General features: G+C 35.7%; 1 protein-coding gene across 5 annotated transcripts; it reads left to right on the top strand.

Annotated features, from left to right (window-relative positions):
• Positions 1 to 68: 68 nt before the first annotated feature.
• Positions 69 to 17,335, top strand: PLK4 (polo like kinase 4). 5 transcript variants are annotated; one of them, XM_027956285.3, is made up of 16 exons: positions 69 to 333; positions 989 to 1,084; positions 1,796 to 1,891; positions 1,973 to 2,087; positions 4,672 to 5,695; positions 6,679 to 6,779; positions 8,979 to 9,115; positions 9,926 to 10,030; positions 10,393 to 10,495; positions 12,051 to 12,200; positions 12,780 to 12,913; positions 13,010 to 13,101; positions 13,245 to 13,389; positions 14,092 to 14,232; positions 15,441 to 15,547; positions 16,700 to 17,335. In XM_027956285.3, exons 1-16 carry the CDS (start codon positions 304 to 306, stop codon positions 16,800 to 16,802), a joined length of 2,679 nt encoding a protein of 892 aa, XP_027812086.1. In that variant the 5' UTR covers positions 69 to 303; the 3' UTR covers positions 16,803 to 17,335. The 5 variants fall into 5 exon arrangements, with proteins under 5 accessions (XP_027812086.1, XP_011952907.2, XP_042090288.1 ...); XM_012097517.5 differs by having other exon boundaries at positions 13,242 to 13,389; XM_042234354.2 differs by lacking the exon at positions 69 to 333 and having other exon boundaries at positions 1,800 to 1,891; positions 13,242 to 13,389.
• The last annotated feature ends 1,181 nt before the right edge of the window (positions 17,336 to 18,516 follow it).

The raw sequence follows: 18,516 nt of genomic DNA, 5'->3' as shown, positions 1-18,516 counted from the left end.
GGCGCCTATCACGCATGCGCGGCCCGGCTCGGCCTCTACGGAGCGACCCGCCTCCTTACGTCACCTCCAACCTCTGAGGACAGCCACCGGCGGGAGTTTTTCAAAATGGGAGCGCGGAGGCGCCGCCCAGGCCTCAGAAGGTGCCCGGTAGACCTTTCGGAGGCTGTGCTGTCGTCGCAAAGAGCGGCGGCCTAGAGAACCGAGCCTGATGGGCGCCAAGACCCGCTGGCTGCTTGGAGTGCTGCCTCGAAGGAACTGCGTGAAGGGAGCTGATCCGGGGAGCACGGGCCGCGGCCTGGAAATATGGCGACCTGCATCGGAGAAAAGATCGAGGTGAAAAGACTCGGCAGTCCCGAGTAGGGCGGGCGGGAGTCGGAGTGCCGGGTCTCGAGACCCTGGCAGGAAGGGGATAAGTCGAAGGTAACAGCTGCAGGGCTGGCTCCGAAGTGCCTGGGGAGGGTCCCAACCACCCGGGCCCGGCTGTTTGGGGGCGGAGCGGCCCGCCCCTCGGAGATGCGGCGGCCGTGGGACAGGTGAGTCCCTTGTGGCCCCGCCCTTCTGTCCGTAGATACCGCGCCCCCTGGTCAGCGATCCCGCCTGAGCTGCCGCGCTAGAGCAGGGCTAGGGTGTCTCCCCCTTCTCCAGGGGAATGGCGGTTACCTCCGGCGGGAGCTGCGGCGGGATTCCGTTCCAGCCCTTAGCTCTCAGGGGTTGGCTGGAGGTGGGAGGAGGGAGGAGGTTGCTGAGGCTAAGGAACCAGATCATTAGGGTGCTGCATCTAGAAACCAGCCTGGAAGCTCACAGACACACAAGCCGTCAACATGCTGTCTACCCCAGACACCAGCTGTATTGAGGTGTAATACCTGCTTGAATTTTAAATGCAAATTCTCCTTTCGATCCTGTTTATCCTCTTTCCAGCCCCTTCCTATTTCTCTTCCTTTCTACTTCTGGAAATCATCACACGTATTCTTTAATTTTAACTTTTAAGGATTTTAGAGTTGGAAATCTGCTTGGTAAAGGATCATTTGCTGGTGTTTATAGAGCTGAGTCCATTCACACTGGTTTGGAAGTTGCAATCAAAATGGTAAGAATATATTAATCAGTTTCTCACTTCTACTTTGCAGATAACTAGAGAGGTTTGCTACTTGAGATGTTAGACACTCCTTACCTGCCAGCCTTTTCTTTATGGTGTAAAAAGCCCATTGCTTAAGCAAAATACGGTAATGCCAACAGGTGAATTGAAGGATATCTTAAATAAATGCCTTATCTTTACTGATGTTCATTAGATCTGGTATCTGTTCTGATTATGCATACTTGGAGTAATTGGTAGAAATCAAAGAACAAATAATAATTTGTTTATAAGAAGAATACCCTTGTCCATAATTCTGTTTTGCACCGTAACAGGCTAAAATACTATTCTTGATTGTTAGGAGTCAATCTAACAGGAGTAATATAAGCTAAGAAACACCTAAACCAGTAGAAAAAGGAAAGGGAAGTTTTCTTTTAAAACTTTGCTAAATTTGTGGTGTTGTTGTTATCATAGATTTGATAGTTGAACTATAAATTCTTTAAGTTGATAGAGTATATTGGAATGCATTAGAGAAACTTATTAGTTCATTCTGCCAAGCACTCTGCTGGGTGCATGGGGAAAACAGACAACAGAATAAATTGATCTAAAAAGTAGATAAAAGGACTAAAGAATGTTTCAAAGTATATTTTCTTTTTTCAAAGTTAACATGACAAATTCACATTTGAAAGTTTATCATGAATGTTTAAAACTCTCATGTTATTTTAGATAGATAAGAAAGCCATGTACAAAGCTGGAATGGTACAGAGAGTCCAAAATGAGGTGAAAATACATTGCCAATTGAAACATCCTTCTATCTTGGAGGTAAGATACACATTTTATAAAAGTGGCCAAGGACATGGAATTTTTCTCTATTATAATTTATTACACCCTTTTATATTTCAGCTGTATAACTATTTTGAAGATAACAATTATGTGTACCTAGTATTAGAAATGTGCCATAATGGAGAAATGAACAGGTATTTAAAAAATAGAAGAAAACCATTCTCAGAAAATGAAGGTAAGCCATACTTCTTTTTTTTCCTTAAAAAAAATTTTTTTGGTAGATATGAGTTTTACTTTTTGTAGTTTTGAAGAATGTACTATTTTGTAATATTTAGTAAAACTGTTTCAATTATTATTTTAGGCTACAAAAGGAGACCGTTCCCCCCTACCAAACTTTAAACAGCTGTTAATTCATGTGAATAATTTAGGTGTTACAGAAATAAAGTAGAAGGAGAAATTTACTATCCTTCTTTTAAAAACAACATTTTAAATCATTGGTCACAGTTTAATGTGTATCCTTTGACATCTAGAAAAGTTTTTTAGAAAAAATGCTCTTGATGACTATAAAGTAGTTTCTAAGTCAAACACAAGTACCTGCTGAAACCATTTGCTGTAGAAAATGTCAAACATTTAAACTGAGAGAGTAATATAATGAGCCCCTATGAACTTACCGGTCATCTTTCAAAACTATCAACTCATGGTCAAATAGTTTCATCTTACTCTTCTTATTCCCCCAGTGCCCCAGAGTATTTTGAAGCAAATCATAGACATCTTTTTATCTCTAATTGAGACAGACTTTAAAAAAAAAAAAAAAGTAAGGACAAAGTCACTATCACACCTAATAGTTCCTTACTGTCAAACACATTGTCAGTTTCAGCTTCCGCAGTTTCTTAGAGGTAACATTTTTATATTTCAGATCAGGACCAAGTAAGGTCCTTGTATCATTACACAAATGATTGTTTTCTATCTGTCTATTTATTTATTTAGGCTGTGCTTCGTCTTAGTTGCAGCTCCCAGAATCTTCATTGAGGCTTGCAGACTCAGTTGTGGCATGCATGCAGGATCTAGTTGCCCAAGCAGGGGTTGAACCCCAGGCCCCCTGATTTGGGAGCTTGGAATCTTACCCACTGGACCACCAAGGAAGTTTTAGAAATGATTGTTTTCAAATTATCTTACCCTGCTAACTGAGATTGCAGGCTAGATTGAAATCTAAGAAAGATGGTTGTTGACAGGCTTTTTGTCCATTTGATTCTATATTTAACCCATTTAGAAAGCAATTTGGTCACACATATTAAGAATCATGGAAATGTTTATATCCTTAGATTGAAAGTAAGAACATTATACAAATTGAAAATAAATTCATATACGTATTGATGATGAATATTTTTTCATAATACTGTAGGGTTTTCTTATATAGTAGGGTCTTCTTATATAAGACATAACTTACAAAAATTGGAAGGAGATGAATTACCAATTTAATTAAAACCAAGAATGTATATGACAAAAGATACTGTCAACAAATTTCCTGGTAGCTCAGACAGTAAAGCGTCTGCCTACAGTGCAGGAGACCTGGGTTTGATCCCTGAGTCAGAAAGATCCCCTGGAGAAGGAAATGGCAACCCACTCCAGTATTCTTGCCTGGAAGATCCCATGGACCGAGGAGCCTGGTAGGCTACAGTCCACGGGGTCGCAAAGAGTCAGACACGACTGAGCAACTTCAACGAATTTCAAAGTTAAAGATAGGAAGAAAATATTTATAGAATAAATGGCTGGCCAATTAATCTTTAAAATATAAGGCATGCCTGGACTTCCCTAGTGGTACAGTAGTTAAGAGTCCCCCTGCCAATGCAGGGGACATAGGTTCAATCCCTGACCCAGAAGATTCCACATGGCACGGAGAGACTAAGCTCGTGCTCTAGAACCAGCCATCTGAAACTACTGAGCCATGTGCCACAGCTACTGAAACCCGTGTGCCTGGAGCCTATGCTCTGCACACACAGTGAAGCCCGTGCACCATGCAGTGAAGAGTAGCCCCTGCTCGCTGCAACTAGAGAAAAGCTGCACAGAGCAGCCAGACCCAGTGCGATCAAAAAAGAAAAATAAGGCATGCCTAAAAAGAAAAAGACAATTGAATAGGAAAATGGATGAGGGATATAAGGAAACTGTTCGCAGAAGAGAAAGTATAGTTGGCCAATTCCCAGGTGGTGAAGTGGTAAAGAATCCACATGCTAATCAAGGAGATGCAGGTGATGCGGGTTCAATCCCTTGGTCAAGAAGATCTCCTGGAGAAGGAAATGGCAACCAAATCCCACGGACAGAAGAGCCTGATGGGCTACAGTTCATGAGGTCGCAAAGAGTCAGACACTACTGACTATGCATGCAGAACATGGGGACATCAAAGGAACTTTAGGTTGCTTTTCTGTTTTTTTAAATTTGAGTGTATTTATGAATTTTTTGTTAAATTATAAATATTTTCTCTTAATTTCTATGGACTTCTGGTTACCCTAGTTAACTCTAGTCATTCTCAATTCTTAATAAAAGTAAGCATCCCTTAACTGTATTAGAAAACTCATCAGTTGTAAAGGACAAAGATTAAAAGGAGTGCCTAGATGTCTTAAAGGGAGATATTAAAGAATATTATAAAATTATCAGAGTGGACAAAAAAAATTATTAAAGTGGTATTTTGGTTGGTGAAACTAAGCCACAAACCAGTTCACTAATTGTAATATTAGCTTATGTACTTGGGTTTCATAATGTATTCTAAATACTGAATCTTCAGATTTTCTAAGTTGTAACTTTTATTTTTTGCATTCTAACAGCTCGACACTTCATGCACCAAATCATCACAGGAATGTTATATCTCCATTCGCATGGTATATTACACCGGGACCTCACACTTTCTAACCTCTTACTTACACGTAATATGAACATCAAGATTGCTGATTTTGGGCTGGCAACTCAGTTGAAAATGCCACATGAAAAGCACTATACGTTATGTGGAACTCCTAATTACATTTCTCCAGAAATTGCAACTCGAAGTGCACATGGACTTGAATCTGATATTTGGTCCTTGGGCTGTATGTTTTATACATTACTTATTGGGAGACCGCCTTTTGACACTGACACGGTCAAGAACACATTAAATAAAGTAGTATTGGCAGATTATGAAATGCCAACTTTTTTGTCAAGAGAAGCCAAGGACCTCATTCACCAGTTACTTCGTAGAAATCCAGCAGATCGTTTAAGTCTGTCTTCAGTATTAGATCATCCTTTTATGTCCCGAAACTCTTCAAAAAAAAGTAAGGATTTAGGAACTGTAGAAGACTCGATTGATAGTGGACATGCCACAATTTCTACAGCAATTACAGCTTCTTCCAGTACCAGTATAAGTGGTAGTTTATTTGACAGAAGACGACTTTTGATTGAACAGCCACTCCCAAATAAAATGACTATATTTCCAAAGAGTAAAAATCCAAGTGATTTTTCTTCTTCAGGAGATGGAAGCAGCTTTTATACTTCATGGGGCAATCAAGAACAAGAAACCAGTAATAGTGGAAGGGGAAGAGTAATCCAAGAGGCAGAAGAAAGGCCGCATTCTCGATACCTTCGTAGAGCCCATTCCTCTGATAGATCTGAGACTTCTCATGGTCAGTCGCGAGTGAAAACATATACAATGGAACGATGTTACTCAGCAGAAATGCTTGCAAAATCCAAACGGTCAGGAGTGGAGGAACATGAAAGATACTCACCCACAAACAACGATGCTAATATTTTTCACTTCTTTAAGGAAAAGACATCCAATAGTTCTGGATCTTTTGAAGGACCTGATAACAATCAAGCACTGTAAGAATAATTCTATCAAAAGCATTTTACTTTTAGATAAGCATTGTATTATCACAAACATGAAGCTGCTTGTAACTAAGGTTGGGGGTATCTTTTTTCTAACCCTATCAGATATTCCTGGGGCACTTCTTAACTATGATTTCTATTTTTTAATAGAAAATCAGAATGATAATTTTGAATTGTAGTTAAGAATTAAAATGAGTATATGTGCTCATGGATGTATCTGTAGTATGTGTTTAATACTTATTTTTTAGTGTCATGTTTAATTTTATATGAAGCAGGTCTCCAGTGCAGTGCACCATATTTTAAACATGTGTGATCCCTAAAGTACTCTTAACAGTAACCATACATAAACACACACACAAATAGAGAGTTCAGTTCAGTTCAGTCATTCAGTCGTGTCTGACTCTGCAACGCCATGAATCGCAGCATGCCAGGCCTCCCTGTCCATCACCAACTCCCGGAGTTCACTCGGATTCATGTCCATCAAGTCAGTGATGCCATCCAGCCACCTCATCCTCTGTCATCCCCTTCTCCTCCTGCCCCCAATCCCTCCCAGCATCAAAGTCTTTTCCAGTGAGTCAACTCTTCACATGAGGTGGCCAGAGTACTGGAGTTTCAGCTTTAGCATCATTCTGAGCTTAAGTGATGAGGAATCATACTGTTACCTGCTTCTCACATGAAGACTAGGTTTTTAGTGACTAGTGTTTGGTTTTTTTTTTCCCCTCTGATTTTTATTCTTAAATTACAAGAGGATAGTAGCCATATAGAAATAGTGTTACAGTGCCATGGGCATTTTGGCATGGGAATTTAGCTTCGTAGAGACAATTTAGTTATGGAAATATTGAGTTCTACTATTAATCTAAAAGTTTTTAGGTGTTCGTATCAAAAGAAATCTCTCTTTTTAAAGTATTTTTATTTTACAAAGTTATTATCAGATAATTTTTAATTAGTTTATGGAAAAAATTTTTTTCTTTCTTTAGCTCCAATCATCTTTGTCCAGGAAAAACTCCCTTTCCATTTCCTGACCAGACACCTCAGACTGAAACAGTGCAACAATGGTTTGGGAATCTGCAAATAAATGGTGAGTTTTTAATGGACTATTTAATAAAATATTAATAATTTGGCCACTTAGCAAGCATTGCAGTTTTCTCTTTGGATTTTCTTAAGGAAATAATGGCATTTTGAATAAACCTAGTTATAGTAATAACAGTACATTTTGAGTATTTACTCTATCAACCACTGTCCTTAATGCTTAACATATATCATTAACTTTTTAAATTCCCACAAAAACTATACGAAGAAGACACTATTATTAGTCCTGTCTTACAAATGAGGAAGTTATAGTGCTCAAAGCTTAATTTGCCAAGCCACACTGTCCATAAATAGACATGAGTCTAACCCACACAGTCTGGCTCAGAGACTTTAGTCTCTAAACCCCTCTGCTCTCACAGTCTCTCTGTAATAAGTACCTATGTCAGTGCCTATAAAATAATCAAAAGATGGTTGATTTTATTTTTGACTATAAGGGGGTATGGATATCACAGTATACCAGTGGGACCTTGCATAACACTACACAGCTACTAAAACCTAATTAAGTCATTATTTCATTTATAGACCCAGAGTTTGAAGGTTAAACATTTCTCCTTAATGAACATGCTAGATTCACAGAAGTGGGTTGGAAAATAATTATGGGGAAAAGTGAGAATAAAAAAGAAACATATGGAGGAAACATATGGAGAGGGGAAGATAATTTTTTACTAAGTATCATATTACTTCAAAGTGCATAATATATGGGTGTAATTTAAGTAGAGTTGTTTTGTCACCACAAGTCTATTTTTGTGTGTGTGTATTATTTTCAAGATCCCAAAAGATAATTAACCTTCTCATGTGTACTTGTTAAAGCTGATAATTCAGCCTTATGTGTTTTAAACTATAAAACTGCCCTGTGCTTAAATCTTGTACTTAACCTTCTACTGTGTTTATACATACTTCTTATTTGGTAACATGGACATGCCTGGGGTAACCTTGTTTGTAATACTCTAGTAGTGCTGCTGCAATTTTAAAGTATATTATTTGATATAAGATATTTCCTATTATAATGGTAGTGAGGAGGGGAAAGCATGTAAAAGTCATTTAAGGGGAAAACTGAGATACGGATTTTTAGATTTAGCATTAGAAAAATTGCCTTACAAAGTTTTATATGCTCTCATCATTTTAAGGGCTTTTTAAAAAATGATGTCTCCATCTGAACTCTAGAACTGTTGATATATAAAATTTAAATAGGTAAAGTTCAACAAGAGCTTTTTTAGAAATGTAGCTACAAATAACATTTGTAATATTAAGTATTAATGATATTAAAGCTATTTTGTATATTTTAGTGTGTTTTGGCTTTAGTTGCATATTTTGTAAGTAAAAATGAAATAGTCCCTAGCTTACATGTTATGTGGAATGATTATTTGGGAACTCCTCTCAAATCTGTATTTATTGCAGCATTGGCAGTTGCTTGTTTAGCATTAGTAGGTGACCCATTTAGTAGGTGACTAGGGGGAGCCTGGGGGGCTGCCATTTATGGGGTCGCTCAGAGTCGGACACGACTGAAGCGAACTAGCAGCAGCAGCAGTTTTGCTTTGATTGAAAAATTAATTTCATATTGGTATCTTTTCTTTCTTAGTCTTAGACTTAAAGGTATTCTTTTGCAGGCTAGCTTGAAATATCCTTTTAAAGTCACTATCTTTTTTTTTTTAAGTCACTATTTTATTATGCCATATCTTTTTCTCTTTTTGTGGCTGCACTGCATGGCTTCTGGGATCTTAGTTCCCGGACCAGGAGTTGAGCCTGGGCCCTCAGCTGTGAAAGCACCAATTCCTAATGGCTGGACTGCCAGGAAGTCCCTTATGCCATATCTTAAACTGAAAAATTATGAGTTTGGTTTGTTTTAAGTAGATTTCTTTTGTTCTTCATAAAAAAGTATGCTGTTGTAACCAGCATGACATTGTTTTGTGTAGACTTTAATTATTCACTAAGTCGCTTTATTTTGTGTATATTGTAGCTCATTTAAGAGAAACTACTGAGCACAACAGTATTAGCCCAAAAAGAGATTTCCAGGGCCGCCCAGATTTGCAGGGCACATCAGGAAACACCTAGACTGATACCAGAGCCAAAAGGAGCCCCAATGCTTCTGATAATGCACGTTCTGTAAAACATTTGAATACCATGAAATATATGACTGCATATCACACTAAACCTGAATTAATTCAACAAGAATCTATTTTTGGCTTAGATCCTTCTTCTGAACAAAGCAAGACTAGGGGTGTGGAGCCACCGTTGGTCTATCAGAAGCGTACATTACGAAGCATTACATCTCCTTTGACTGCTTATAGGTTGAAACCAATCCGACAGAAAACCAAAAAGGCCGTGGTATGTCTGTTATTTTTCTAAATCACTGTATGGTTTCCTTGAGTATATGGTTTCTGGTATCAAGCATGGTATCTTTTCAGTTCTGTAATGTCCATGTATTTTTTATATGTACTTGATAAACTCACATAAGAGAAAAGAGATTGCATGTTTATGGAACAATAGCTGTTGTTTTCTTCTGGATACTTTAAGAATGGTGAACTGATATGAACTTTAAATTATTGATAGTGAAAAACATTTAGAAGTAATACTGGCCAAATGCTGTGTTAAATATTATTCACAATCCTAATCACTAAATTAATATAGTATTATATTTTGTTTTCATTGTTTCTACATTTAATCCAGTCTCAAAAAGATAAACTAGAAAATATAGCTATTTAAACATCTCAAACTATTGATGTTTTAACAGGAATATGAAAAATAAGTAGAGGATTTTTTTTTAATGTGTGTATTGGGAATAGTGATTTTTATTTTTTAATTCCCTATTCATCCCGTTTTCCGTTTCACCCAGTCTTGCCTTTAATTGGAGTGCTATTCTTTACAAAGCCCTTAAATTCTCCACCCTACCTTCTGCTTCGTTTCTGCTCATTGGTTATTTCACACCTCATTATACCATCTCACCTTTACTCCTTATGTTTCACAGTTGTGCTCAAATACACCTGTGATCTAGACTATTGCAGTGAAGCAGCTATTTTATTTTTATGTTAATTTTTTTGTTTCTGCCATGGTTAAGTACTTTGCTCTTCACTAATATATATGTCAGAATGTTCTGATAAATAATTGTTATTGATTTTAGTTTTTGGTTTTTTTTAGGTGAGCATACTTGATTCAGAGGAGGTATGTGTGGAGCTTCTGAAGGATTATGCATCTCAAGAATATGTGAAAGAAGTTCTTCAGATATCTAGTGATGGGAGTATGGTAATGTGGATTCACTTTTATTATCTTGCAGCTTCATCACTTAAGTATTTACCATTCCATTCATTCTATTACAAAACAATTTTTTAAATTACTTTTCCTGATATGATAGTATATATGGAATTCAAAAACTAAAATAGCATACTATAAATAAAGTAGTGTGGTTTAAAAAATAATTATAACTAGTGACAAAATCTAAACTTCAGGCTTAAGTTTAAACAGTGAAAAAATTACTTTTAGAGAGTATTGTGTTTTCAATAAAGATAAAATTTAATATTCATGTGAGCTCTTTTATAATTTTAGTGACAAAATATAGTTCTTTAACTTAATGGCATATAATTAGAATTTTTAAAATTTTTTGACAGATCACTATTTATTATCCAAATGATGGAAGAGGTTTTCCTCTTGCTGATAGACCACCCTCACCTACTGATAATATCAGTAGGTACAGTTTTGATAATTTACCAGGTATGTAAATTTACCAGGGAATAAATTTAGATAATGGATTTATATAAATCCATAGAGATAAACTCTATACATGTGGATATTGTAAACTGTAAATATCTTGACTTCATTTGGGCTGCAAGTTATGTTCTTACAACTTTGTATCTGGAGAGATGTGCTGTACCTTACTAATTCAGTGTTCAGGCATGTTCTGTGTTAAAATGGAATTTTATTTTATTTAAGGAAAAACTAACTCTGGAATATTAGTCATGTGTCCACAAATATACTTTGTGCATTTGTTTAGTTACAATTTGTCTAGAATAGTGTTAAAAATTCAACACGAAGCATCTGGTTTTTTACTTTTGAAACCTTTCTGTGCTACATAATGATCCCTTGTAATTGTGGTTAACCAAATTTGACTCCCAGTTCAGTTTCTGGACATTATGAATTAGAAAATTAAGCACTGAGTAGTAAGACTTCCCTAAGGTGACTTGAAAGCAAATGAGAGAACGTATCTAACCTAACCTTATTAGAATAAAAGCAGGTAGGCAAGACTGTTAAATACTATAAATGACCACTGCTGCTCCTGCTGCTTAGTCACTTCAGTCATGTCCAACTCTATAGCCTGATAGGCTTCTCTGTCCATGGGGATTCTCCAGGCAAGAGCTGCTGGAGTGGATTGCCATGCCCTCCTCCAGGGGATCTTCCCGATCCAGGAATTGAACCCAGATCTTCCACATTGCAGGCAGATTCTTTACTGTCTGAGGCACCAGCTGCTGCTGCTGCTGCTAAGTCGCTTCAGTCGTGTCCGACTCTGTGAGACCCCATAGACAGCAGCCCACCAGGCTCCCCCGTCCCTGGGATTCTCCAGGCAAGAACACTGGAGTGGGTTGCCATTCCCTTCTCCAGTGCATGAAAGTGAAAAGTGAAAGTGAAGTCGCTCAGTTGTGTCTGACTCTTAGCGACCCCATGGACTGCAGCCTACCAGGCTCCATCTGTGGGATTTTCCAGGCAACAGTACTGGAATGGGGTGCCATTGCCTTCTCTGTGAGCCACCAGGGAAGCCCATAAATGACCACGGTTACAGGGAACTACAAAAATTTAGCATGCTGTACTTTACTCATATAAAAAGTGCTACATTTCTTTTTCTCAAACTCATTTGGTTCTGATATCTTAGAACTCTTTTCATTTATTAAAACTTCCCTAGAGTCATTATCTTACTTTTAATAAGGAGTCAGTGATTCAAGGAGAGATTTTTTTTTAATAGTCATGATACTAATCCATCAGATTTTGTTACATACATCTTGGGAATTTTATACTGTCTTTAATTTTCATTAAAATAGTAGACTTCCATCTCTAAAATATTTTTATTTCCATCTCTAAAAAATTTTTATATTAAAATAGTAGACTTCCATCCCTAAAATATTTTAATAGGATTATTAACCGTGGGTAATGGAATTATTAACTTTTGAGTTAAATTTTTGAGAAAAAGTAGAAATAAATATTAAGACTGTTACTGAATTTATGTCAACATTTTCATTCCCTAAGATTAGGTAATTTCTTTCTTTTGTCTGCCTAGAAAAGTACTGGCGAAAATATCAATATGCTTCCAGATTTGTACAGCTTGTAAGATCTAAATCTCCCAAAATTACTTATTTTACAAGATATGCTAAATGTATTTTGATGGAGAATTCCCCTGGTGCTGATTTTGAGGTTTGGTTTTATGATGGTAAGTGCCATTTAGAAATGGTTATTTTTTGCCCCTTTAGCTTGTAATTTTGTAATTGTGGGTTTGTTTTTTTAATTCAGCACAGTTGTTGTTTTTTTTGCCCACACCATGTGCTTGTGGGATCTCAGTTCCCAGACCAGGGACTAAACCCAGGCCATAGGAAAGAAAGCTCAAAATCCTAACCACTAGAGAACCAGGGAATTCCCTAGCACAGCGTGCGTGCGTGTGTGTGTGCGTGTGTGTCAACATTCTGATTGATATGCTACTTCTTATTAGAACTTAAATGGACGTGTGTGTGTGATTGATATGCTACTTATTAGAACTTAAATGGACATGTGTGTGTGAACATTCTGATTGATATGCTACTTCTTCTTAGAACTTAAATGGACATATACCAAAAAAATGGCATATATTTATTGGAATACTACTTTGAGAGCCTCATTTTATTAATGGCCAATGAGTAAATGTAAATGATCTAGGAGCTACTGTATACTGGAGTATGATAATATATATATTCATATACATACATATATTGAATATTTATAGAAATGATAAAGCATTTTCTGCTTATTTTTTAAGGAGCAAAGATACACAAAACAGAAGATTTAATTCAGGTGATCGAAAAGACTGGCAGATCTTACACCTTAAAAGGTGAAAGTGAAGTTAATAGCTTAAGAGAGGAGGTAAAAATGTATATGAACCATGCTAATGAGGTATGTACCTACTTTTAGTAGGTTTTTTCTTAACCAGTTACTAACATTACAAATGACATAGGTGAAGTAGTGACAGAAAGCACTCTTTTAAAACAGGGCCACCGTATTTGTTTAGCACTGGAATCCATAATTTCAGAAGAGGAAAAGAAAAGTGGAAGTGCTCCTTTTTTCCCCATAATCGTAGGAAGGTAAATGTTTGAAAATTTATTAAATATGACTAAAATGTGTAAATTTTTTTTAAGTTTAGTGTTTACATTATGAGCATTCTTCTGTTTTCTGTAAATTGAAAGCTTTAAGGGAATGTATTTGACATGTCTTTCTCCTTCAGAAGACCAAGTAGTTCTAGTTCACCTAAGGCCTTAACACCTCCTCCTCCTGTGGATCCAAACTACCCAATGCGAGAGCCACCATCTCTGAACAGAATGGTCGTAAATAGTACTGCTTCTCCAAAACAGGCACCAGGACTTAATCCTCCTGTAAGTAAATACATGTCACTTCGGTACTTTAACTCTTCAGTGATTACCTAATGTCCCTGATATAAAATTAAAACCACCTGACTGTGGTCTTACTGTCACCCAGCTACTTGTCTAGCCTCATCCTGAGCTACTTTACCCCAGCACTATCAGGGCCTTTTCACAGGTTGTTCACTTGACCTGCTGTTCTTTTCCTGAACCCTTTAATGGCTCTTTCTCCTCCTCCAGCTCTCAGTTTAAGCACCTCAGCGAGGCCTAACTTGACTCCTCAGGGAAAACACCAAATATACTAATGTATATATAGTTTTATTTTTGCTAGTAAATATCATTAACTTCCTTAATATCCATGATAGGGTCATGGTTAAAAAAACTTATTTTTACCAAATGAACTATCATGCCAATGAAGATGATATAGCAATGTAGTAAAATACAAGATTAAAGAAATAGATCTGTGTATGTGTGTGTATTCACAACCATTTATAAATGTAGCTATGAAAAATTATATCTTTGGGGAAATGAATAAGTCTGCCAAAATGAAATTTTTTTTCCTGTCCTATGCATTTATTTTCTATAATGTGATAATTTTTTTTATCTTTTCTTTTTTATAAATTAAGATAATGAAAATCTGGTCATTATCTACTTTTGCTAAGGTTGACTTACTGGAATGCTTAGGAATGATATCTTCCTTTCTTTTACTGTTTGTAGGTGGTTACAAATGAAGGACTTGGCCTTACCGGTGCAGCTTCTGAAACAAACAGCTCTCCTAGAAGTCTTAAAGATTGTCTCCCTAAATCAGCACAACTTTTAAAGTCTGTTTTTGTGAAAAATGTTGGTTGGGCTACACAGGTGAGAAGCTTTTTAGGCATGTAAATTTTCTAAGTATGTAGTAATTTGGTTTCCACAGTGATTGACAATGACCAAAAAATATAAAGATTTCTCTTTGCAAGAAAGTTTTTACACCTTTCTTGCATTGGGTATGTCATTAATAATTTAAAATTTTTTTTATTTGTATACACTTGGAAAACTCTAGATACTAGTTGACAACCAAATTGCTTGCTAGGGCCTAGGTGACCTGTTTTTGGCATTTGTCTTTAAAGTAGAGGTCATGATAATGGCTAAACATTAGGACTTGAGAATATCCTTAAGACATTTTAAGTTTTAGAAATTTGTAATCTATATTAGTAGAGTAACTTTGATTTGGCAGAAAAGATTTTTTGCATTTTAAAGTTGGTTCTACACTTAAAGAATTTTATGTAGGTGTAAACCTATATGTGCATGTTATCTGAAAACTTGAATTTTGGAGACTTTTGAGTATAGCACATGGAATTTTTACTTACCAGTGAAGTAAAATACAGCTTAGTCCTTTATAGGTAGGAAATAAAGGGAAGGGAACACAGCATTTGTCGAGTACCTCCTATGTAGTACCATGTTTTTCACATACATTGTCACATTATTTCCCAAAATAAAACCTAGTAAAGTTGATGCCATCTCCTCCTTTCATAGATAGTAAAATTATGGCTTATGATGGATAGGTTGACTTGCACGTTCCTACTAGTTGGCAGAATCTGGATGTAAACCCAAGTGTTGGATTCCTGTACTCTGTTTGGAGTGGCAGGCACATTAACTAAAGGAACAAGTTTCAAAAGCAAAGATGTAACATTCTCTGGCAGAACAAAAATTCTCATGGCCTAAGAACAAAGCATGGATGAAAATTGTAACCTAAGGAAGTGTTGTTTGGTAATTTTCTAAATCTGTTCTTGGCTAGAAATACTGTGGGAAAGGAAAAACACTTGTTCAGACATCCTAATAGAAATTAATGGAAAACAGGATTTATGTAGAATAAATTTAATTTCTGATGTCCTATCTATTAAAGGAATCACCTGAAAAAAATATGGATATTCTCAAATGTTGCTGCCATCACAGCCCCAAATTTGTAGTTACCTGAAGGGTTTGTTGTTATTTTTTAACTATGTGAAAAATCTGTTAAACACGAGTGCCTTTTAAGAATTTATGTTCTGCTATATAGTAATTTTGCATGCTTACTATTTTTCTAGTTAACTAGTGGAGCTGTGTGGGTTCAGTTTAATGATGGGTCCCAGTTGGTCGTGCAGGCAGGAGTGTCTTCTATTAGTTATACATCACCAGATGGTCAAACAACTAGGTAAGTTTTAAAATACTGGTTGAGATTCAGCCCTTTGCTATAATTTTTTTTCTCTATATGCTGAAATAAATGATTTAAGTTACTCTTTTCATGTTGACAAAGTTAATCTTATTATTTATACTGTTATATATTCAAAGCAGCTCATAGTCTTTTTAATACATATTTTATGATTATCTACAGAAATGCAAGGTAGCTGGAATGTATTATCCACACCAGTTGGTTAGATTGCTTTAGCCTTACTGTTCCTTTAGTCTGAGTTGACCCTTTTCAGAAGTAATGAACTTCTAAGTAATGTATTAATACTTAGTTTATATAAAAGAACACAGAAACAGGAAGTCTTTAATAGATAACCAGACTATTTTTCCCAAATGAAAGGCTGTATCAATGTAAAGTGATTAATGATTAAAAGAATTTTTTGAATGTATATACTCATTCTGAATGAGGGTATATGCCAGGCTAATACAATACTTATGCTGACAAAGAAAAATCTGTCAACAACACAAAAAGCAGTGGTTTGGTTTCCACATTTCAAACTATAACTTACTAAAAAGAGGTAGGGTGCCAATGATGCCAATAGAAACATGCTACTGTATGAAAAGTGCTTATTGTGGAGGAAATACTTGGGCTAAACATAGTTTGTGGGTGTTTACCAACTGCTTTTGTGTATATATATGCAGTACCATCATTTAAAGAACTCACAGGTTGAGGGGTCTTGTTAAAACAACATCTTCCAAATGTTCTAGAAAGTGGAAAGATAAAGGTATAAAATGGGTAGAACCCATGTTCAAAGATAAAAGTTCAGATTTTTACTTGATATGGTAGTTCGGAAAATTTTGATATTTAATGGAAATGTTATTATAATGTGTTTAGTTTGTATTTTCTTTAGGGTCTTCAACTTAATGAGGAATCTAGATTTTCAGCTTGTATAAAATCTGTTCAAGTTTTTTGATCTATTTTATTATTTAAATACGTTTAGAAATTGATCTATTTTAAAAGGATACAAATTGACTATGTTTTAGTGTCTTAATAAATAATTTTGTATAATCTTTCTGCACTGCCTTTTGCCATTGAAGAATTACTGTGCCTTTTGGTATTCATACAAACCAACTGATTAAGTTATGATTTTATCTTTTTCTCTTCTGCTTCACTTAGGTATGGAGAAAATGAAAAATTACCAGAATACATCAAACAGAAATTACAGTGTCTTTCTTCCATCCTTTTGATGTTTTCTAATCCAACTCTTAGTTTTCATTGATTAAAGCTCCTTTTAGATATATAAGTTTAATAAATAACTTTTTTGTTGGCTTTCAAGTAAAGTGACATTTTTATTTTAAAAAACTTCTTCAGAAAGCCTTTCTGTAAAAGAGAATTTTAATCTGTACCATAAAGGATGTCTGTCTTCCAATGAGAGAACAAAGCAGAATGGAACATGAGTCACAAAATGTAGTGGTCATAGACTAAAACAGGACACCTAACTTTGCTCTTAGAACATATACCCTTGAAATTACTGTGTTTATATGTTTGTATTGAACAGTCTTTTGAAGCAAAAATATAGATGGTGTGTGGTATATTTGTGCTTTTTTATTGTTTTCCCTACTTTAGACATGTTAAGAATCATGGACAAAACATGCTGGAGTTTCTGAATTTTGAACATGTAAATAATGTATATTTATGTTATAAGTAACATATGTAAACATGTATATTTGTTTTATATTTATTTTTGTAGCACTAGTTTGTGATGACATTTCTGCAAATGCATTTTATTAAAAAATAAATAGTGATAAGTTACTTTATTGATTTATTTACTTAATTTAAAATAAGTAAACTTATTGCCTGTTTAAGAGGAGGCAATTAAATTTTTAAAATTAACTTTTTAAATGGTAAGTACATTGTTTCTCTACCTTTATCTGAAAATATCTGTATATTAATGATAAACATTTTAACAATGAAGAATTCAACAATGCAATTAACATGAAGAATGGTGGCTCAGACAGTAGAGAATCCGCCGGCAATCTGCAAGACCTGGGTTCGATCCCCAGGTTGGGAAGATCCCCTGGAGAAGGGCATGGCACCCACTCCAGTATTCTTGCCTGGAGAATCCCCATGGACAGAGGAGTCTGGCGGGCCACTGTCCATGGAGTCACAAAGAGATACGACTGAGTGACATGAGGAAAAAGAATATTCGATGGTGGAACAGCTATTCTTAATGAAATACTCAAGGTAAAGTAGGAATAAAATCAAACTACTTAAATATAATAGACTGTTACACAATTTTTTTTCCTGCTGATTTTTATAATCAGAGAATATTGGAGCCATTCCATTGAATACCTGTTGTCACAGTTATTCAACACTGATTTGGAGGTTGCTGTCTAAAGCAATGAGAAGATAATAATTTGTGGCATAAACTGCACAGTTAATAAGAAAGACAACCCAATAAAAAAAGACAAATGATATGAACAGATAATTCACAAAGGAGAAAATCCATAAAATGAATCAGAACATACCACATCTGAAGTTGGAGAAATATAAGACTAAAAAATAATTTCCTTTTATCAAAGAGATTGGTTAAAAAAAAAGTCATAGTGCTGCCGTGAGGAGGGCGTTCTCAAGTGTTGCTGACTATAGAGTATAAATGAAAAAGCAATCTGACAGGATTAGAATTAACATTTTAATACATTGGCAGTCCAACTTTGGGGAAGAAAACTATATAAACTGTTCTCTTAGGGATAAAAGTATGGTTAAATGTAAGAATTTCCTCTTAGAAATAAAGGAGTTCTTAGCTTAATTTTAAAGCCAAAGACTCAAATATATTTTGCTTTGACTGAATTTAGGTATTTTTAAAAATTATCATTTTCACTGTCAGTGCAGTGCTGTTGTATTTATTTTCCGACTTTTAAAATTTTTATTTTCCAGCTTACTCTGTGTTTTCTACTTGTTTGCTTTTCTTTTGCTTTACTCCCTTCTTCCAG

The sequence above is a fragment of the Ovis aries genome, chromosome 17 (genome assembly GCF_016772045.2).
Source record: "Ovis aries strain OAR_USU_Benz2616 breed Rambouillet chromosome 17, ARS-UI_Ramb_v3.0, whole genome shotgun sequence".
NCBI classification, from domain to species: domain Eukaryota; kingdom Metazoa; phylum Chordata; class Mammalia; order Artiodactyla; family Bovidae; genus Ovis; species Ovis aries.
This window is presented reverse-complemented; position numbering and strand designations above follow the sequence as displayed.